This window comes from Crinia signifera, chromosome 2, assembly GCF_055691185.1.
Source record: "Crinia signifera chromosome 2, ASM5569118v1, whole genome shotgun sequence".
NCBI lineage: Eukaryota > Metazoa > Chordata > Amphibia > Anura > Myobatrachidae > Crinia > Crinia signifera.
Genome location: NC_139218.1, coordinates 13,823,580 through 13,847,202, shown reverse-complemented (window position 1 = coordinate 13,847,202; position 23,623 = coordinate 13,823,580). Strand labels below are relative to the sequence as shown.

Below are 23,623 nucleotides of genomic sequence, written 5' to 3'. Positions count from 1 at the left end.
TGTGGCTGGGTCTGTCGCTAGATTGTAAAGGTTTGAATAATATGCGGCAAAGGCATTTGCTATATCTAACGGGTTAGTCACCTTAATGCCGCGATTGTCCGTAATTGATCGTATACGATCCTTTGCCGTTTTTCCCCTCAGTTTTCTGGCAAGAAGCCTACCCGCCCTGTCGCCTTGTATGTAGTATTTTTGTTTAAGTTTAGATAGAGATCTATGTACATCCCGTAATGCCAGGACATTCCATTCCTCCCGGACCCGAAGAAGGTCTTGATATATTTTACCATCTGAAGGGGACCGTTTATGTCTAGCTTCTAAGTCTGTCATACGGGCTTCGACATCCGCTTGATGAACAGCTGCTTTTCTACGTATGCGGGCAGCCGCCTGAATCGCAGAGCCCCGGATGACTGCTTTTAGTGCACACCAAAAGGTGAAAGGGGATGTATCCTCCGGTGAGTTAGTTTCTAGGTATAGGGAGAGAGTTTTAGAGATAGTCTGCCGTGCCTCCAAATCTAATAAGAGATACTCGCCCAGGCGCCAGGGGCTTGGGGGGGTCTGGACAGAAGATAAGTTCCAGTGTATACATAACGTGGCGTGATCGGACCACGTGACTGGTAAGATAGAGGCCTTGGTGATTTGCTGCAAGGCCCATTTATCGGAAAAAGCTAGATCAATGCGGGAATATGTACCATGAACTGGGGAATAAAATGTATAGTCTCTTACATTCGGATTTTTAGCCCTCCAGACATCATAAATATCATATTCATGTATAATCTTCCGGAATGCAGAGGATTGAGTAGGCGCAAAACTATTACTACGTCTATTAAGTTTCACTGATTTATCTAAGGAAGGGTCAAGTACTAAGTTGAAATCTCCCAGCACCATAACTAATCCCTTCCGGCATGCATTAAGAGTGTTACAGAATTTCCTTATAAATGGGATCTGCTTAGAATTAGGGGCATATATAACTGCCAGCGTTACTAGTTTACCTTCTAATTTCCCAGTTACGATTAGATACCTGCCCTCCCGGTCGGAGAGCTGTTGTTCTAGGACAAAGTCGCAGGACCTGGAAAATAGCAGGGCTACACCCGCCCTCTTGCTGGGGCCATTGGATTGGAAGCAATGAGGGTAAGAGGGGTTAGAAAATTGAGGAGGGGAGGACTGTAGGAAGTGGGTCTCCTGTAAAGCAACTACATGGGCTTTCAGCTTACTAAAATACCTCAGGGCTAAGCGCCTCTTGTTAGGTGAGTTGAGGCCTTTGACATTCAGTGATAACACTTTAACCATTTAAACAGTAAGGTAGGTATTGTTGTTCATTGCTAGGTCGCATCAGGTAAAATATTCCAAATGTGTGCATTCCAAAAATAAATAAAATAAACCTAGGGGGGAGTAAAACAGACAAGGGAGTAAAACAAAAAACAGAGATTAGAATAGGAGGGAGCATAAGGGGCTGAAAGAAACAAAGAAGCTCCGTAAAGGGGCTACTGTAGGCCACCACCATAGGCGACACAATGGGGGGTGTGGGGACAACTGACACCTTCCTCACTCCTATGAGAACTAGGAGGAAGATAATAAACATATGCATAAGAAATAAACCTGTATTGAAATCCTCTCTATCTCTATGAGATAAGGAAAATCCAACCATTAATAGGATAAAAAAGGTAACCGTATTCAGGATCTATAGTGAATGCAGCCTGCGCTACATTAAACGGGAATCAAAACATAATATATGGAAACAGCAAGAAAAAGCATTGTAGGGCATTCCCAAGTAGGCCAATAGCATATATGAGAATTAGCTTGGAACGGCCCATTACCAATTTATATTATTATGTCTTCATAACATGAATCAGGGTAAGGGATAAGGTATGGGTATGACCTGATATAGTTCAGTGTGGAGGTTGAGGAACTCCGTCCGGAGTTCAGAGAGAGGCTTGACATCAGGTGGGCCTGCCTGTCACCGACCAGTCCTGGGTGAGATGCAAGTCAGCAGGGTTCTTCAGAGGGGCCTCATCCAGCTTCCAGGAGGCCAGGAGTCGCGAGCCCTCGGATGGTGTAGATGCCGCAAGTGTAGATCCATTTTTCCGGATAAGTAGCTTTGTAGGGAATCCCCATCTGTAGGGAATATCAGCTTCTCGGAGGGCCTTTGTGACTGGATAGAACGACCTGCGAAGTGCTAGGGTGGCTGCAGATAGATCGCCAAAGATCTGGAGGTCTCCCAAGATAGGGGCGGAGTGATTGGATGGTCTAGCGGCCCTAAGTATCGAGTCTTTGATGTGATAATAATGGAGACGCATCAATGTGTCCCGAGGGGCGTCTTGAGGGGCATTTCGGGCTTTTGGCAATCTATGGATGCGGTCTAGAAGGAAGTCTGTGATCTGAGTGGTCGGCATCAGTTTTGTGAAGACGTCAGTCACATATTCCGTCAGGGCCGAGTTAGAGACAGTTTCCGGAATGCCTCTTATTTTAATGTTATTGCGTCTCGACCTGTCTTCCAATTCGCAAATCTTAGCTTGCAGAGCCCTTACTTCGTCCTGAACCCCTTCGTGTAGGACAAGAAGGTCATTATGTGATTTGACCACTTCATCCATCTTGTTTTCAAGGTGGTCAGTGCGGTGTCCGATAACCTCTATATCTTGTTGGCAGGATTGAAGTGCGGACTTGAATTCTGCTGACATGTCCATTTTAAAGGAGGCCAATAATTGCTTCATTATCCCCAATGTAAGTGGGGCATCATCCCCTGTTGGGGGTTGCATACTATTGCCCGCCGTGGTGGGGTCAAATGGTGTGCTGAGGGCTGACAGAGTAGGCGAACCAGTGTCTTTTTTTGAACCAGTCTTTGGGTTAGGGGACTGAGATGAGGATTTGAAAAAGCTGATTGGGGGAACTCCAGTGGGTTCCTTTGCTTTTTTAGGAGCCATGTCTATAGCTGAAGAACTAGCAGAAGGAGGAAGTCACAGATCGATGCAGGGTCAAGTACGGGATGTTATTGATCCGCAGGCAGGCTGAGGCTGGGTCGTTAACGTAAATTCGGTTATAAGTGTAGGTTCAAATCATGTCGGAGTGAGAAAGTGTGCCAGCAACCCCTATGGCATTGAAGGTGTCATGTTCAGGTACAGCTGGACATTGAGAGCCTTATAACTGAATTATCAGCCATGCAGCTTGTGTGATAATACTGTGGTCGTGCCAGCACTGACCACAGTTATCCCTGGAACTTTACTGGGGAAGCAGTGTTAGGTGATAGCAGCACAGCCTGCACAGGGAACAGTGTGCGATTTCCCCTTGCTGAGTTAGCAGTCAGGGCAGGTGCCAGGATCCAAGATGGCCGCCGCGAGTAGTGGGGAGAGGAGTTGCTGGGAGTCCCTGACTCCTGGGGGCTCCAGGGCAGCTGTAAACAGCGGGCGGAGGGCTGCGGTGGGTGTGGGGCGGGTCAGCCTACCTCCAGGACCCCTCTGACAGTCTCCAGTGGCTCCGGCGCTCAGGCGCTGCCGCGATCCGGCCCTGGAGCTCAGCCGCCGGGTACACGCCAAAATCGAGGCCCCGGCTTCCAGGTCAGTGTAGGCCGCAATGTTCGGGAAGGCGTCCCTCGGTCCCCCGGCCTCACAGGCGCTATGTAGCGGGTGCGGAGGGTTCCCCGCGGTGGGCAGGAACAGATATGGGGGTGCTGGTGGCTGTTTGGGCTGCCTGAGGATGATTTTGATGGGCACTCTGCAGGAGCTGCACTGAGAAGCGTCCTGCTTCTTTCTCGGCCAAGCCACCAACTGCATGGGTTTTTAAAGATGGTGGGTGCTAGAATGAACGCTACAAGTAATTATCCAGCCTGGTCCCACCGAGGCAAATTCTCAAAACATGATGAGTCTTGGGCTAATGGAGGGCTGGGGAACAATATAACATGTGCAATAGTGAAGGGGCCTACACACGCGGAGATTTGCTGAGCTAGAACACTCAGCACACAGCGCTGTGTCAGGGCCATTGTTCTCCGGTGAGAGCACTGGTCCTGACTAGATGTATCGTGCATGCTAGATATTAATCGCCGGCCAATAGTGACGCACGGGGCCACCGATCGCTACCGCTCATACACACGGAGTGATGCAGGGGCTTTTTATAAGCGATCTAGTGAGATTGCTTAGAAAAGGCCCTGAAATTGCCCCAAGTGTAGGCCCCATTAGTATTCGGGCATGGGAACATCACAGATAGAGCAGTACAGATGTATAGAGTTCTTTTGAAGATGGAATGTTGCCCATAGCAACCAATCAGATTCTACTTCTTATTTATTTAGCACCTCCTAGAAGGTAATAGATTTGATTGGTTGCCATCCCATCTTCAATATAACTGCCATCTTATTAAATTTACCCCTTAGTGTCATCCTGTATCCATGTTTGTCAATGATTTCATGTTACCAAGGCTGCCGTCAGAAATTTTGCCCCCCCCCCCCCCCCCCCCGACACCCGTCCATACTCCAATTATTCCCCTTTTACACTGTATAACCTGAGTTATTGCTGGGTTTACCCGGGGTCGTGGCTCAGAGTAAAAGGGCCCTTCAAAAAAGGATAATGGTGCAGTGCAAATGACGCCACCTGGGTTATGCTTCAAAACGAATCATTTGCTCTGCATTCAGAGGGCCGCCTTAAGGGAGTGTATGTAAGTGACATGCAGGGCATACATGGGTTCATTTTAAACCAGGCTAGCCCGGGAACAACATGGGTAAAAGATGCTGTGCAAATGGGGCCTGACCCAGGCTGGAACAAGGGTATGACCTGGGTTTTTGGTGGAATATTGGTATTGGTGATACAGAGTAATAAGCAGAAACCAAGTGATGTATTTTAAGAACGGACTGTGTGACAAAAAAATAATGCTTACTAATGCATCATTCAGCAAAGCTAATATATTTAAAATTTAAAAAGTATCTTCTGCATATATACCTTCCTCAAATGTTACATCCCACATGCTGTCATTAATCCCAAACTTTTAGTACTGTCTCAATGAGAATGTTAGGGTATTATTATAACTTGTTAGTACAATGCAAAATGCTGGGTCTGTCATTCTCACCATCTGTTTTCTCATTGTAGAAGGGGTTGTACCACTCACCTTTCCGCCCTCCCTAAGTTTTGAAGAAGTGAGCAAAAAGTACTCAATGGTGGAGAATGGGCATTACCAACCAGAGAACTGTAAATCCCAGCAAAAAGTAGCCATCCTGATCCCACATCGGAACCGGGAGAAACACCTCCTCTACCTGCTGTATCACTTACACCCTTTTCTCCAGAGACAGCAGCTGGAATACGGCATCTATGTTATTCACCAGGTGAGAGGCTGGCTTGAAAGACAGAATCAATTGTAATTCCTCTCCAGGCATGCAGCTGTGATGTCATTTCTGTCCCCCTCCCTTTGGTCGTAATAGGAAGTGTTTTCATGTGTTATTTTACAAAATACTCTTACAGTATTCAGAGAGATATATCACACTTTGTGAAAAGTGGAGAGTTGTCAAAAGAGGAGCTAATTCAATTAGATTATACCTATAATTTTATAAAATACTTTGATAAGATACTTTGATAAATGCTAGCTAGAAGCTAGTTGCTATGAGCAACATCTGCATTTGTCTACTCTTCAGTACTTACACCATTGGTTTCTATAAACGAATGGCTAATTTTGCCCTTGCCTTCCACCATAAACATGTTTGCAAAGGCTGGCATCATGTTGGACCCCATTGCAGTACCATACCACTGCATACTGTAAACAAACTTTGATTTAGTTTAATCAAGGCAAGTTTGATATATAAATATTGATAAATATTTTAGGCACACAATCAGGGCACCTGTATAAAATGGATTATTCACTTCAACATTTCTAAGACACAACTACCGCACAGAGCCCTTCCAGTAATATACAACAAGGACAGGCTACCTATAGCAAGGTGATGGAAGAACATTTGGGAACTTTTCAGGTTTAAAAGGAACTCACTTTCTTGCAATACATATAAATAATTGCATCATACTAAAACTACAATCCTGAGTAGATCTCTCTTTCTCACCATGCATGAATGATATGAGTGATGGAAATGATAAATCACAAATATGGTGTCTTTTGCAGGCTGGTGATGCAAAATTCAATCGAGCCAAGTTACTCAATGTTGGATACTTAGAGGCATTGAAAGAGGAGAAGTGGGACTGTTTTATCCTCCATGATGTGGACTTGGTGCCGGAGAATGATTTTAACACTTACCTATGTGATAGTGAACCCAAGCACCTGGTTGTAGGTCGTAATGCCACTGGTTACAAGTAAGGATGAGTTGATTTGCCATCTGGGATGTGGGTGGCATTATGGATAGTTATATTCAGCCCGTTTCAACATTTTATTAATAGCAATATTAATTATAACAAATTTGTTGGTATCCTTCTAGCTCCCTGTTACAATGCACAGGTGCAGCCTAGCACAATGCACTTTGCACTGCTGAGACGTCTGGATACATAGTAATTACCAGTTACCAGCCTGCCAAAATGACGGAACAACAGAACATTTATGTCCGCACCAAAAAGAGCAACACATAAATTGTTTAGTCGGGCGCCATCTGGTGGCCAAAGGTGCATAAACACTTAAATCCCCCCCCCCTAGAGGTGAGGGGCAGCGTTCACCTTTTATTATGTAGAATTTTATAATCCACCTCTTCTAAGGATTTATTATATACCATATATTAGATCATGCTATATAATAATTTTTTGTATTATATTTGTTAATGTAATAGTTGAATTAAGAACACCCGGTTGTTATTATCTCTTGTTTAATTAGCGCAGTTTCCAGTTTTTTTATTTTTTATTAAGCTATTATAGTTGAATAGAAGTTACAAGGATCCGCTAAAGTAAATTCAATTGGCTGCAAGCTGCCATTAGCGTGTGCTCCTGGGTGAAACATTGCTAAAGTATAGAAGCTCGGGATAGTTGTATTTGCAAAATCCTTCATTCTCATAGGCTGGATCCTTTCTACTTTCAGGTTGTGGTATAAAAACTACTTCGGAGGCGTGACGGCAATGAGCCGCGACCAGTTTGCCAGAGTGAATGGTTACTCGAACAATTACTGGGGCTGGGGAGGAGAAGACGATGATCTGCGGTCAAGGTAAAGAATCGGGGCCTGCGTGTGTTCTCTAGAGTAATTACTGTGTTTAAGTCAGTGGTGTTCGTTCATCCCAGTTGCCCGGAGGGAAGATTGTTGGCGCACCCCACACCCTTATTATTATTATAATTTTATTTATAAGGCGCCACAAGTGTTTCGCAGCGCCGTACAAAGGAACAGTACAGGGAGATAAAACTTGGCATAACATTGAATAAATAACAAAAGTAGATTACAAATAAAGAGCACCACAGTTCAGAGAAATAATTTTTGCGCACAGAGGCCGTCTCTCTGACCCAGATGGAAAAAATAGGGGGAGAGAACGTGCCCCTGTAAACGCAAAAAAGGGCGCTGGGAGGATGGGCTATCACGTGTAGCTGCTCACACCAGTGGGGGTGGTCATTCCCCCAAGGAAGATTAGAAGGAAAAAAAGGAGGTTTAGGTGGAGCGCTGTATCAATGAAAGAGTCAAATCCTGATCAATTATATGTAAATGTATAAAACAATTTATTACATAAATAAAAATAAAAATACATACATCACACAACAAAAAAATATATTAGGCTAAAACATCTACTGATGGTATATTGCACTTTGTATAAAGCAACCCCTATGTGTTGGGGCCTGGATATTTGGGAAGAAATACAGTCACACTTGTTCCTATAAGTACTCCCTTTAAAGACAGTTTTGCCAAAGGTAATATACGTTAACTGGTTTTAGTGGGTGTCCATAGACCTGTTGGATAGCCTGGTGTTGTATGTCACCTCGTGAGCATAGATGTTGTTTACTCACGGAAAGACCGGCTCCAGAATGAACAGGTGGTGGTGTCCCTTGAATGTCCAGTGGGCAAAAGATTGTTGTGGAGGGAGTTGGTCCAAGTGGTTGGTGGAAAATATTTTGTAATCCAATTAGTGTCCACAAAAATATCCAGGGGTGAACCTGACGCGTTTCGTCATCCACGGATGACTTTATCAAAGGTAATACCTTTGATAAAGTCATCCGTGGATGACGAAACGCGTCAGGTTCACCCCTGGATATTTTTGTGGACACTAATTGGATTACAAAATATTTTCCACCAACCACTTGGACCAACTCCCTCCACAACAATCTTTTGCCCACTGGACATTCAAGGGACACCACCACCTGTTCATTCTGGAGCCGGTCTTTCCGTGAGTAAACAACATCTATGCTCACGAGGTGACATACAACACCAGGCTATCCAACAGGTCTATGGACACCCACTAAAACCAGTTAACGTATATTACCTTTGGCAAAACTGTCTTTAAAGGGAGTACTTATAGGAACAAGTGTGACTGTATTTCTTCCCAAATATCCAGGCCCCAACACATAGGGGTTGCTTTATACAAAGTGCAATATACCATCAGTAGATGTTTTAGCCTAATATATTTTTTTGTTGTGTGATGTATGTATTTTTATTTTTATTTATGTAATAAATTGTTTTATACATTTACATATAATTGATCAGGATTTGACTCTTTCATTGATACAGCGCTCCACCTAAACCTCCTTTTTTTCCTTCTAAGCACCACAGTTCAATACACATTACAGCTGAAAAATAAGTAGTGAGGAGGGGCGTGGCCACGGCGGCAAGGAGGTAGGACGCGGGACGAGTGAGCTCCCCGGTTCCCTATCCTTAAAAAGATCATGATCCTGTACCCTAATTCATCTTACCCCCTCGTGGAGGTGTCGGAGCATCTGCTGTGCCCATCTGTCGGGTTGGACTGCTGAGCCGAAGATATGCGGTGCTGAGCTCCGGCTTCCTGACCCTCCTGTCAGGGGCGCACCTGAGGAATGACGTCGGGCTGAAGTGTGCTCCCTACAGCTGCCATCCGAGTTCGGGAGAAGGATGTGTGGTAATGGAGGTAAAGCTGCTGAACCGCTAGCTAAGATCCTGTAACTAAGCACTTGCAATTTATTTCACCTGGTGCTGATAGCCTCCATTGCCGTGAGGGGGCGTGGCCTAATAATTAGCGGCCATTTCAGGAACCGTCACTGTGGTAGTTGGGGGAACGGTCTCGATCCACTGGTAACTATGGAGGTGACTCTGCTAACTCTGGAGGTGTGTTGAATCCTGCAAGGTAGTCCAGAGAGAGAAAGGAGATAGCGGAGAGATAACCCAGTGCAGCCAGCATTACCACTAACACAGAGCAGTCAGCATTTTTGAAGAAAGAGAAAATTTGACAGTGTAAAAGAGGGGGCACCCTAAGGCTACACCACTACTGGAAAATTGGACAACTGCAGCTCCAGTATATGTCTTAGTTACATTAACTCTGCAGTTGCCCCAGTATACGTCAGTAAAGCTATAAATTGTACTGGAAAATATTTATGTATATATATATATATATATATATATATATATACTAGTGACTGTATATACATTTTCTCTTCGCCATTCAGTAAAATAGTCAAGGTTTGAGCCAGCCGTAATTAACAAAGTTAAAATATAAAAGAAAGTTAGCCCCCCTGAAGAGGGAGAACATACGTATTTTAGTGGCGAACTGTCTGCTTTTTCTACGTTAACCTACAGTACAGCGTAACGGATTATTCTCTGTAAAGGGGTTATTCAACTCCGTTATTAAAGTACAAAAGCACTTAGCAAGGAATACAAGTTCAGAACATAAAGCTTCCAATATTCTTGGCCAGTCAAGTTACTTTGTTTCATAGACTTTACATTGTGGATTACAAATACTATAATGTTGCAATTCAATACAGCCACAGATACTGCTGCTGCAGTTAGGAGTTAGGATACTTGTAATTCAATGCTCCTTATGCTGGCAATGCCATATTACTGTAATAAAACTTACAGGTTGAATCTGCCATATTACTGAGGTGTCATTGCTGTTACTGATACAGCTACTGCAGTAAAGGAGACCTTGGTTCCTTATCTAAATTACTTACAAATGTTCTAAAGATAATATATATATATATATATATATATATATATATATATATATATATATATATATATATATATATATATATATATATATATATATGAAGCTGTTGCTCCCTGAGCTGGAACTGCCATATTACTGAGGTAACTCTAATACTACAGATTCTGTTGCTACAATTAGGAGGTCCTTACTCCCTTAACAAGGATACTTAAAATTTAATGCTAGTACTTCCTGAGCTGGAACTGCCATATTCAAAACTTGTATATAAATCTCCCTGCTCTTAAGTGATCAAATAATAATTATAATGGGGAAGCATCAACAAATCTCGGGTGCGGCCAAACAGGATAAATGTTCCAAGAACACCCCTTCAGAACCCTCTGCTTCAGGGGGACTCTCTGATCAAGCCATCTTGGGTACCTCTCAGGGTTCGAATATATCTTCCACCCCAGCAAGCTTAGAACAGATTCTAGAGGCTATTGCGAGCAGTGAGAAACGGCTCTCAGATAAGATTGAGAAGGTACAATGTGATATATCTCAGATACGCCAGGATATTCAAAGGATAAGAGAGAGAGTGGGGGAGGTTGAGATTCATATTTCAACCATTGAGGATTCTTACAACCCATTAAAAAGCAAGGTCTCTACGCTAAATCAGCAAATGGTTTCAGTGCAAAGTAAACTTCTAGATATGGAGGGACGCCTCAGGCGAAACAATATTCGTTTTGTTGGTTTACCAGAGAAGGAGGAGGGATCATCTCCAGAGTCATTTCTAGAGTCCTGGCTCATTGACTCATTCGGGAGAGACTCCTTCACGTCACATTTTGCAGTTGAAAAGGCTCATCGCATCCCGATCCGACCACTGCCTCCGGGAGCACCGCCACGTACTTTCATTGCAAACTTTTTACATTATAAGGATCGAGATGCGGTTCTGCGTTTGGCGCGCACCAAAGGCCCATTGGTTAGGAACGGAATACAGATTTCTGCTTTTCCAGACTTCGCGGCTGATGTTCAGAAGGATCAAGCGCAATTTATTCCTATCAAACGCCGGCTTAGGGAGCTAAATTTAGTGTATTCTATGATCTCTCCATCCAGGCTCCGAATAGTGGCCGCAGGAGAAACAAAGTTTTTTATCACTCCGAAAGAAGCGGGGGCCTGGTTAGACTGTTATGCTCCTGATGATAGACAGACTGTCCCTACTTGATAAGACAAGCAGTTCTGTAATTTTCTTTTAAGTATGCATATTGATATGTTAACAATTAAAATAATTAATATGGTATAAATAAGATATTAATGTAGTAGCTTATATATGAATACTCTGAGAGGTCTATTATAAACAGTCTAAAATTCAGATGTGCATGCAGGACAAATGTCATTTAAAATTGGGTTCCCCTTGTTTTTGGTGGTTTTAATTATTCATTGCTCTCTATGGCTCTGTGGTGGTGGGCTATGGTGTAAATTGGGGTGTATTTTCGCTCCTGACGCTGCTTGCTTTCACCATTGGGCTATATAGGATTTAGTCTTTACTAATCATTTAGTAGTTGTAATAGGTTCACAGTTCGGGATCTAGGTATGCCGAGGTTGGGGAAGGTATACGGGGTGGGGGGTTTTGGTTTTATTATTTTTGAAGATAATTTTCATGAATTTAATTTAGTTAATTTGAATTATCTATATATCAGTCCTGCCAGTCCGAAGCTCATTAGGATCTTGTATTATGAGTGGCTTTTCACAGTGTTGTAAATAGCATCTTATAAATGACTCGTATAAATTTCTTGACATGGAATGTCAGAGGTGCAAACAATAAGATAAAAAGGTCACTTATTATTAAATGACTTAAACAGTATGGATCTGATGTGGTATGCCTTACTGAGACTCATCTAGAGGGTAATAAACTACAAGCATTGCGTAAGTCCTGGGTGGGATGGGCCTTTCATGCTTCTCATACTTCACACTCTAGAGGTGTATCGGTACTAGTCAAAAGGTCGGTAGAATTTGTCCTTAATTCTGTAAAAAACAGATGCATTGGGTAGATATGTTTTTATAGATTGTAAAATGTATTCTCAGTCCTTTTACATATCGGCCATTTATATCCCGCCACCATTCAACTACGATGTCCTTAAACAGGCAGCCGCCTTTATTGCACTAAACCAATGCACACCAGTTATATGCTTGGGCGATTTTAATAATTTATTGGACCCGACTATGGATAAATGTAGTAAATCTCCTGCAATGGGCTCCAAAAGTGATCGATCTGCATTTGCGAAATATGTGGAAGCCCTAGGATGGGTGGATGTGTGCAGGGCCGGCGCAAGGCACCGGAGCGCCCCAGGCGAGTCGGGGTGGGGGCGCCCCGGTTCGGGGGGGTACCTGTCCTGCTGCGGCGCTGTGTATTTAAATCTGGCGGCGGAGGCAGCGGGGGTCCCTGCAGTCCATTAGAAATCACGAGCGCTATCCGCCGGGCTATGCGGAAGCGCTTCTAGTGTGAAAACACTGGCAGCACGCTGATTGGCTGAGATCAGCGTGCGCCGTGCTGCCAGAGTTTTCACACTAGAAGCGCTTCCGCATAGCCCGGCGGATAGCGCTCGTGATTTCTAATGGACTGCAGGGACCCCCGCTGCCTCCGCCGCCAGATTTAAATACACAGCGCCGTAGGACAGGTACCCGGGCGGCACAAAATGCCCTCCAGTTGCCGGCGCCCTAGGCAAATGCCTAGATTTGCCTAGTGGTGGCGCCGGCCCTGGATGTGTGGAGATACAAACATCCAAAAGTTCAAGAATACTCTTGTTTTTCTAAAACCTATCAGTCTTTTTCACACATAGATTTGGCCCTAGTGTCACCTGCACGTCTCCCTAGCATCATAGCAGTTAAATATCCAGAGTCCAGAGGGGTGTCCGATCATTCCCCCTTGTCTTTGACTGTCGACGTGGAGTGTCAGAGAGGTCATTCATATTGGAAACTCCATCCTTTTTTCCTTACACAATTAGGGTCTCTTGCTGAACTAGAGAAAAGATGGGATGAGTACTTTGTCTATAATGAGGGATCGGCTTCGCATGCTATTGTTTGGGACTCCTATAAGGCATTTTTAAGGGGTACTCTTATTCAACGGATAGCTGCCCTTAAGGCGGCACATAGATCAAAGGAATCTGAACTCGAATCAGAATGTTGTAGACTTGAGGCTCAATATGTGAAAGATGGTCTGGCTGAATCCAAACTCTTATGGGAGACTGCTCAGGCAGTGTGGTTAGAACACTTGAAAGATCGTAACTTACGTAGTATGGCATTTAGGTCACATAATAATGAATGGGCAGCTACTTACCGCATTTAGTACGCTCAGATCGCCCTGCATTTACAATATCTCGGTTGATAGACCAATCAGGGTTGGAAGCCACAACAACTTCGGATATAGTAAATATCTTTGTGTCTTTTTATAAAGAAATTTACAGTTCACATTTGACCTACTCTCAGGAGGATCTGAAATTATATTTAAATGGAATAAACATGGCTGTATTGTCAGAGGAGGCTAGAGATAGTGTGGATGCTGCGTTTACGGTTGATGAAGTTGAGGCGGCAATTGGGTCCTTTCCTGGGGGTAAGGCTCCTGGCTCTGATGGCATCCCAATAGAATTAAATGCTCCGCGATTGTTAAAGCTGTTCAATGATATATTTGCTAAAGGAATATTCCCTGCCTCAATGTCAGAAGCAATTATTATCGTAATACCTAAACCAGGAAAGGATCCGGTGTTCCCAGACTCCTACAGGCCAATTTCTCTTATACCAACTGATGCGGAAATTCTTGCTAAGGTTCTGGCAACAAGGCTGAATGCAGTAATTACATCTGTTGTGCATCCGGATCAATCTGGCTTTATGCCAGGCAGATCGACAAGTGTCAATATTAGGAAACTGTATATGCACCTTCAGGCTTTGCATAAAAGAGAAGCTAGTTAAAATGGTTGTTCAGCCGAAGGCAGTGGTGCAAGTATGGCGGTACGGGGTGGTACGGCGTACCGGTAAAAGATATACTGCCGGTACCCCGTACCGCCATAACAAATGCCCCCAAAAATGCTCAATGCGCATGCGCGCATATGGAAGTGGCGGGGGGCGTGGCCTCCGCCGCCCCGCCACAGCTGATAGCGTTCGGAGGGGAGGGGAGCGCATCGCTCGTATCTCCTTTCCCCTCCCTGTGTCACTTTGACACAGACGCCTGCTCTCCAATCAGAGCTCGCGGGCTGGCAGCCAATCAGGAGCCAGCCTGCGAGAGAGACTGCAGGGCTGGAGAGTGGAGACACGGAAGATGCGCTCCCCTCCAGTCCCCAGGGAAGATGCAGGCAGCGGCGGCGGGGAACTAGAGGAGGGGGAGAACACGCACCTGACGGTGAGTTGCTGCTGAATACTGTGGGGGCATTCATGTGTGGCACTGTGGGGGCAGATCTGGCACTGGGGGCATATGTGCGGCCCTGTGGGGGCAGATCTGGTACTGGGGGCATATGTATGGCACTGTGGGGCATATGATATCTGGCACTGGGGGCATGTGTGGCACTGTGGGGGCAGATCTGGCACTAGGGGCAGATCTGGCACTGCTGGGGCATAAGTGGCACTTTGCTGGCATATGTATGGCACTGTGGGGGCGTATGTGTGACACTGGGGGCATACTTAGCACTGTGTGGGCATATCTAGCACTGTGGGGGCATATGTGTGGCACTGTGGGGAATATGATATTTGGCACTAGGGGCATATGTGTGACACTGTGGGGGCATTTATGTGCGGCACTGTGGGCATACCTAGCACTGTGAGGGCATATGTGTGGCACTGTGGGGGCATACTTAGCACTGTGGGGGCATATCTGGGACTAGTGGCATATGTGTGCCACTGTGGGGGCATGTGTGGCACTGAGGGCATACTAAGCACTGTGGGGGAATATCTGGCACTAGGGGCATATCTGGCATTGCTGGCGCATATCTGGCACTTTGGGGGCATATGTATGGCACTGTGGGGGCATATGTGTGGCACTGGGGGCATATCTAGCACTGGGGGGCATATGTGTGGCACTGTGGGGGCATATGTGTGGCACTGTGGGGGCATATCTGGCACTGGGGGCATACTTGGCACTGTGGGGGCATATATGTGTGGCACTGTGGGGGTAAATGATATCTGGCATTGTGGGGGCATATATGTGCACAAGCCCAAAAAGAAATGTCATTGTGTTTTAAAGTTTTGTCATGTAGCCACTCCCCCTCGTGTTATATGACCACGCCCATGACCACGCCCATTTTTTGGCGCGCGCCTACGGTGCGCGACACATTACCACTAAGAATTTTTTTCTACTTGCACCACTGGCCGAAGGTTTTATATGTGGTGCAGCAGTCCCCCGTGTATATCCCAAATAGTTTTTTTCGCAAACTAAATAGTTTGATTTCGTCGATAATTTGGAGAAACAAACGCCCAAGAATTAAGCTTGAAAATCTCACTAGAACGAGGATAGATGGGGGACTAGCTTTACCTCACTTTAAGTTTTATTACTTTGCCTCTCAAATGACACATGTACGACAATGGTTGCAGGTTGAATCTCCAGATCCTTTATCATTGGCCTGTATACAACATACTGCATCTGGTAGATCTCCATTACAGTTACTTTTGAGTGTTGAAACTTCTATTCGAGGAAAAGTTGGTTTTCATGTAAAATACAAAATTGTCTGGGTGAACTCAAACTATTGAACAGTAGTGTATGTATACCGTGGTGCACGCTGATGTGACAGCGGCAATGTATAGAGACGATGTGGCGGCGGCGACTTCAAATAAGTAAGGCAGGAGATGTTTTTGAGTTCAATGTTTCAACGCTTAACGCGTTTTTATGTTCTTGATAAAAACGTGTTACGCGTTGAAACGTTATACTCAAAAACGCCTCCTGCCTTATTTATTTACAGTTTCTTATATAGTGCAGCAGATTCCGTTGCGCTTTACAATTGTAAGACTTGCTTATTTGAAGGGGTGTGGTATAGGGGTCCGACAGTCCGGATCCCGACTGGCCAGACCCAGACAGCATGGCGAGCGCAACAAAGCCCCTTGCGGGCTCACTGCGCTCGCCACGCTGCGGGCACGGTGGCTCGCTACACGAGCCACCTATTCTATTCTCCCTCTATGGGGGTCGTAGACCCCCATGAGGGAAAATAGAATAGGTGGCCATCGGGAACCCGGCTGTCGGTGTTTTCACAGTCGAGATAATGCCTGTCGGGATCCCAACTGTCGGGACCCCGTCCGGCACCCATTTGAAGTCCTGAGTGCCGCCACCACATCGTCTCTCCTGAGTGCCGCCACCCCTCTCTCTCTCTCTCTTAAATCACTACAAAAATATCTCAGGTCACGTATCGTTATTACTTTTGCACCACATTTAGTTACATTTTCCTTTCTGTTAAATAACCTGTTTCTTAGCAATTGTACCCAGGAATAGAACCCATGACCTATCACACTGAGGGCAGACACCTTACAGAAATAGCTATTTGTTCCTGCAGATTCTGATTATATGAAGCTACCAGTGCTACTAGGCAGATCTATCTGGTCTAGTAATATTATATAATGAAAATTCTCAAGATTTTTTGTCAGGAGTAAAAAGCTCCATCAGTAAGGTGTCAGCTTCGAGTGCGATTGGTTATGTGTTCTAATCATGGGTATGACCCTTGCTAAATTTTTGTCAATTATGAAGGGAGTGTGAAATCTAGTTTGCATTGGCTAGATGGAGAGCTATCACAACTGCTGTCCATTAACTGATTGAAACACTTCATTGAGAGTGAGGAGAGGTGCCCCCTTCAGAGCAGGAGCCCGGCGGCAGGTGACTCCATTGCCTCCCTTATTTCTGCCTCTGGTTTAAAATGGTTCTTCTGAATGGATACATAGAAACATAGAATTTGACGGCAGATAAGAACCACTTGGCCCATCTAGTCTGCCCCTACCTACAAGGACTGTTTCATTCTCATGCGGGACCACAAAATATAAGTATATATATGTATACTTTATTTAGCCAAATATTAAAGATGACGTTTTCTCAAAAACAACATGGCCGTTAGGAGCCAATTGCCGGACAGGGTCCCAAACAGTCATTTACCCGACGTCGGGACCATATACCACACCCGCCTGGTGCAGTATAATATATTACCTACAGTAATATGCGAGAATGTGCCTGGTGCAGTATATTATGTTACCTAACATAAAATATCAGAATGTGCTTTAGCTCCAATAACTGTGGCCTGGTGCAGTGTAATAGGTTACCTACAGTAATACGCCAGGATGTGCTTTAGCTCCAGTAACTGTGGCCTGGTGCAGTATAATAGGTTACCTACAGTAATACGGCAGAATGTGCTTTAGCTCCAATACCTGTGGCCTGGTGCAGTGTAATAGGTTACCAACAGTAATACGGCAGAATGTGCTTTAGCTCCAATAACTGTGGCCTGGTGCAGTGTAATAGGTTACCTACAGTAATATGCCAGGATGTGCTTTAGCTCCAGTAACTGTGGCCTGGTGCAGTGTAATAGGTTACCTACAGTAATATGGCAGAATGTGCTTTAGCTCCAGTAACTGTGGCCTGGTGCAGTGTAATATATTACCTACAGTAATACGGCAGAATGTGCTTTAGCTCCAGTAACTGTGGCCTGGTGCAGTGTAATAGGTTACCTACAGTAATACGGCAGGATGTGCTTTAGCTCCAGTAACTGTGGCCTGGTGCAGTATAATTTATTACCTACAGTAATACGGCAGGATGTGCTTTAGCTCCAATACCTGTGGCCTGGTGCAGTGTAATATATTACCTACAGTAATACGCCAGGATGTGCTTTAGCTCCAGTAACTGTGGCCTGGTGCAGTATAATATATTACCTACAGTAATACGGCAGGATGTGCCTTAGCTCCAATAACTGTGGCCTGGTGCAGTATAATATATTACCTACAGTAATATGCCAGGATGTGCTTTAGCTCCAGTAACTGTGGCCTGGTGCAGTATAATATATTACCTACAGTAATACGGCAGGATGTGCTTTAGCTCCAGTAACTGTGGCCTGGTGCAGTATAATTTATTACCTACAGTAATACGGCAGGATGTGCTTTAGCTCCAATACCTGTGGCCCGGTGCAGTATAATATATTACCTACAGTAATACGCCAGGATGTGCTTTAGCTCCAGTAACTGTGGCCTGGTGCAGTATAATATATTACCTACAGTAATACGGCAGGATGTGCCTTAGCTCCAATAACTGTGGCCTGGTGCAGTATAATATATTACCTACAGTAATATGCCAGGATGTGCTTTAGCTCCAATAACTGTGGCCTGGTGCAGTATAATAGGTTACCTACAGTAATACGGCAGGATGTGCTTTAGCTCCAGTAACTGTGGCCTGGTGCAGTGTAATAGGTTACCTACAGTAATACAGCAGGATGTGCTTTAGCTCCAATAACTGTGGCCTGGTGCAATGTAATAGGTTACCTACAGTAATACGCCAGAATGCGCTGTAGCTCCAATAACTGTGGCCTGGTGCAGTATAATAGGTTACCTACAGTAATATGGCAGGATGTGCTTTAGCTCCAGTAACTGTGGCCTGGTGCAGTATAATATATTACCTACAGTAATACGGCAGGATGTGCTTTAGCTCCAGTAACTGTGGCCTGGTGCAGTATAATATATTACCTACAGTAATACGCCAGGATGTGCTTTAGCTCCAGTAACTGTGGCCTGGTGCAGTATAATATATTACCTACAGTAATACGCCAGGATGTGCTTTAGCTCCAATACCTGTGGCCTGGTGCAGTATAATATATTACCTACAGTAATACGCCAGGATGTGCTTTAGCTCCAGTAACTGTGGCCTGGTGCAGTATAATATATTACCTACAGTAATACGGCAGGATGTGCCTTAGCTCCAATAACTGTGTCCTGGTGCAGTATAATATATTACCTACAGTAATACGGCAGGATGTGCTTTAGCTCCAATAACTGTGGCCTGGTGCAGTGTAATAGGTTACCTACAGTAATACAGCAGGATGTGCTTTAGCTCCAATAACTGTGGCTTGGTGCAATGTAATAGGTTACCTACAGTAATACGCCAGAATGCGCTGTAGCTCCAATAACTGTGGCCTGGTGCAGTATAATAGGTTACCTACAGTAATATGCCAGGATGTGCTTTAGCTCCAATAACTGTGGCCTGGTGCAGTATAATATATTACCTACAGTAATACGCCAGAATGCACTGTATCTCCAATAACTGTGGCCTGGTGCAGTGTAATAGGTTACCTACAGTAATACGGCAGGATGTGCTTTAGCTCCAATAACTGTGGCCTGGTGCAGTATAATATATTACCTACAGTAATACGCCAGAATGCACTGTATCTCCAATAACTGTGGCCTGGTGCAGTATAATAGGTTACCTACAGTAATATGCCAGGATGTGCTTTAGCTCCAATAACTGTGGCCTGGTGCAGTGTAATAGGTTACCTACAGTAATACGGCAGGATGTGCTGTAGCTCCAATAACTGTGGCCTGGTGCAGTATAATAGGTTACCTACAGTAATACGCCAGGATGTGCTTTAGCTCCAATAACTGTGGCCTGGTGCAGTGTAATATATTACCTACAGTAATACGGCAGGATGTGCCTTAGCTCCAATAACTGTGGCCTGGTGCAGTATAATAGGTTACCTACAGTAATATGCCAGGATGTGCCTTAGCTCCAATAACTGTGGCCTGGTGCAGTGTAATAGGTTACCTACAGTAATACGGCAGGATGTGCCTTAGATCCAATAACTGTGGCCTGGTGCAGTATAATAGGTTACCTACAGTAATATGCCAGGATGTGCTTTAGCTCCAATAACTGTGGCCTGGTGCAGTGTAATATATTACCTACAGTAATACGGCAGGATGTGCCTTAGCTCCAATAACTGTGGCCTGGTGCAGTATAATAGGTTACCTACAGTAATACGGCAGGATGTGCTGTAGCTCCAATAACTGTGGCCTGGTGCAGTATAATAGGTTACCTACAGTAATACGCCAGGATGTGCTTTAGCTCCAATAACTGTGGCCTGGTGCAGTGTAATATATTACCTACAGTAATACGGCAGGATGTGCCTTAGCTCCAATAACTGTGGCCTGGTGCAGTATAATAGGTTACCTACAGTAATATGCCAGGATGTGCCTTAGCTCCAATAACTGTGGCCTGGTGCAGTGTAATAGGTTACCTACAGTAATACGGCAGGATGTGCCTTAGCTCCAATAACTGTGGCCTGGTGCAGTATAATAGGTTACCTACAGTAATATGCCAGGATGTGCCTTAGCTCCAATAACTGTGGCCTGGTGCAGTATAATATATTACCTACAGTAATATGCCAGGATGTGCTTTAGCTCCAATAACTGTGGCCTGCTCACAACTACAGAATCCGCCCCATTGGGAGCAGTTTCCCCTCTAGTGATCCTGTTCTGTCATTAGGAAGAAATCCCTGATTGTCTCGTCCATCTCAATCCAGGTCACTGGAAGTCCAGCAGTGTAATGAGCGGTGTAATGGGTGCAGTATAAAGCTTCTATCAGCAATGTGAGATGGCAGAGGGACGCAGGGAGTCATTAGTATGTGAGAGTGATACACATGAAGGCTGGATTGTGCTTGGATGAAAGGAAATCCTTTCATGAAGTGGACTCCTATCTGGCCAATCATCCATTAGCCTGAGAGCGATGCAGAGGTCTCCAGTTCCCAGCGGTGTCCTGCCAGCATCCACGCACCAACCCTCCAGCCCATTCTGCAACTGTGCGCTCATTCCAGTACGTTGATACCCAGCAGGCAGCATGTATGTATGATGCTGTATTACATTGTAGTATATACTGCTATTTCCAAGTAGGGTAGCACAAAGCTTCTGCAGTGAGGTAGGTGAGGTGGGAATGGTGACTCATGGCGTCCACCAGTGTTTATAGGATGCGACAGGTTCTCCCTCATCTCATAATCTTGTGCAGGACCCTTTGTATCCTGCAAATCTGCAGCCTGCCCCCGGGTTCTGTAATAAGGAATGTGTCTCAGATAAGTCTCTCATTTGTTTGCAGGGTGGGCTTCGAGAAGATGGTGGTGGTCCGGCCTCCCCCAGAAATAGCCAGATACACCATGACTTTTCACACCAGAGATACAGGCAATGAGGTGAACCGCGAGAGGTGAGATTTTGCTCTTTTTCCGCTGTCCTTGTAGGCTGCATTTTCCCTTTAATACAGATGATGGAAGCGTTGTCACTCAGTGCTCATGACAAGTCACCGTGTCTGCACAGGATAGGAGTAAAGTGACCTACACAGGACAGCAGCTGCATATGTCTCATCACATTCTCCCCATCTGGAGAATCTGGAACCGCTTTATAGCCAATTTGCAGATTCTCCTGGTATTTCCTGAGAGGAGATCTCCTCAGACAGGGAGAAGCGGATTCTCTGCACAGGCAGCGGAAATCCTATTCCCAGAAATAACACAGAGAATTAGAATAATTTTGATTAAATCCAAATCCTCTATTAATTCTTAAATATGAAACACAATTCAGCAGTTTATAGGTTGGAGGTTCTCCCCAGAGTCAGATGTAAGTATATTTCAACTGGAGAGAGAGAGAAGACTCATGTGTGGGGGCACTCTTACAATATATATATATATGTACACCTGTAATATATCCAGAGTGTCAAGGCAAATATGTTGGAAGAAGGTGGTATTAATATAAAACTTAACTTTTAATAATCACACAAAAATAAAAAAAGGTATATAATATACAATAATAAAAAATATATAAATAGGACTGCACTGCAAAGGATAGTCGCATCTGTGACCAGATGTACACTTTCACACGAAATGTATGTACATCATTGTACATCATTCCTTATTCACATGATATCAATATCAACCGTTTGAAAAAAGGGGAAAGTTTATATAGGCTTGGACGCCGAGCTTTGGTTAGTCAAGTATAGTAGCCGGTACGTTCAACATCATGACCCAAATTCTTAGCAGGAAGGTGCAGAGATATATTCAGGAATGACGCAGTTATTTAATGTAACAATGGTGTCGCCCAGCAATAAACACAGCAACAGTAGCAGATTAAACAGTCATGAGATGGAACATTTGTGTTTCATATTCATTATGACACATAGCCGAATCAGAATTAGAGACACGGAGCCTTAACACTTTGTACTCCTAAAATATCTTAAGTATCACTTATCTGTGCATATCAATCTGACGTTAATTAGAGGACAATTTCAAACATAATTGAAGTTAATTATCAGCAAAAGTAGCAGCCTAAATGAATTACTCTTCTAACAAGTTGGTACAAAACTCCAATGACCCCTACCATACCCCAACCTGTCACCTAGTCCACCATAAGGAGCATTGGACTTGTTCACAGAAACCATTTTTAAAGGAAGCTCACAGGTGCCACCAATCAACTCTGATTCCTGAGCCGCAATCAAAACCTGGACTGGATCCATGTTTAACTGCTATAGTGTGCTAAACAGGGAAATCCTATATACTCTGTTGCACTTCTTTCTGACGCGTTTCACCGATGTCCCTTTTCTTACTAAAAACATTTTTTTAACCCAAATGTTTAGTTTTCCTTTTTGTTAAGCTTATTCTGTATTTTGTGTTTTTTTTTTTACTTTTACTACTACTTAACGATAGAGAAATGAATGTATAACATGCTTTCCTCTCCCACAGGATGCAGCTGCTGAAGAAAGCCTCCAAAGTGTGGAAGACGGACGGGCTTAATTCCTGCACCTACAAGCTGCTGTCTGTCCAGCATGAGCCCTTGTACATCAACATGACAGTTGATATAGGAAAACCCAATTACTAACAGGAGCCCCAGCCCATACCAGGCACAGCGGCTGGCAGACACCGGTGTGGCGGAGCGCCCCCTATCTGCTGCTCAGGATTATACGGACAGGCTAAGTGTCTGCTGTCCCACCAGCAGTATAGACTCTGGGATTTGCTTTCTAGCTGGATGTCTGCTGGACGAGCTCCAGCGCTACACTATACTTTTCTAGAACACATGGTACATAATTACGTTCATGCGGAATACATGATTACATTCCAGGTATTTGTTATAATTATGAGCCAATCATTTTATTATTTTATATGGAAAATAAAATAAGCTGTTTCAGTATTTTGGAATGGAAATGTTTTCCATTGCTTGCGTCATTGGGGGATCGTACTGGTGTAATCTGCGCTTCAGACTTCCGGATCTGATTCATATAACAGGCCAGCCATGACGATTGCATTGTCAGTCTTTTTCTGAATCCCGACACTCTTGGTTGTTGATGAACTAGAATATTAATAGGCTTGCTGGGACTTACAGTTCCACAAAACAGGTTCCTGAACTTTTAGGAGTGGTGATTGTTAACATTTTATTTATTAGGTGCCACAAGGTGTACACAGGGCTGGGGACCCGATGGGTCGACATCAAAAGGTCAACGTTTACGATGCTGACCTTGACAAAAGGTCCACACAAGCAAAGTGTCGACATGGCAGAGGTTGACACTTTTTCATACTGTTAACATCAGCATGGACTCAGATTGTCCTGTAGCATGAGCCATGCGAGGGGACGCACTATACTAATCGGGGGTCTACATGCTCCGGTGTCAACACCAAA

At 44.5% G+C, this 23,623-nt stretch overlaps 1 protein-coding gene across 2 annotated transcripts in view; it reads left to right on the top strand.

Moving 5' to 3' along the window:
- LOC146059390 (beta-1,4-galactosyltransferase 4-like) overlaps positions 1 to 23,135 on the top strand; it is an 80,605-nt gene extending 57,470 nt beyond the window's left edge. For both annotated transcript variants that reach the window (XM_083171574.1, XM_083171575.1), the window contains exons 3-7: positions 5,064 to 5,296; positions 6,082 to 6,269; positions 6,979 to 7,101; positions 21,063 to 21,167; positions 22,693 to 23,135. In XM_083171574.1, coding sequence (XP_083027700.1) covers positions 5,064 to 5,296; positions 6,082 to 6,269; positions 6,979 to 7,101; positions 21,063 to 21,167; positions 22,693 to 22,828 — 785 coding nt within the window. In that variant the 3' untranslated portion in view covers positions 22,829 to 23,135. The remainder of the gene's footprint in view (positions 1 to 5,063; positions 5,297 to 6,081; positions 6,270 to 6,978; positions 7,102 to 21,062; positions 21,168 to 22,692) is intronic.
- Positions 23,136 to 23,623: the final 488 nt, after the last annotated feature.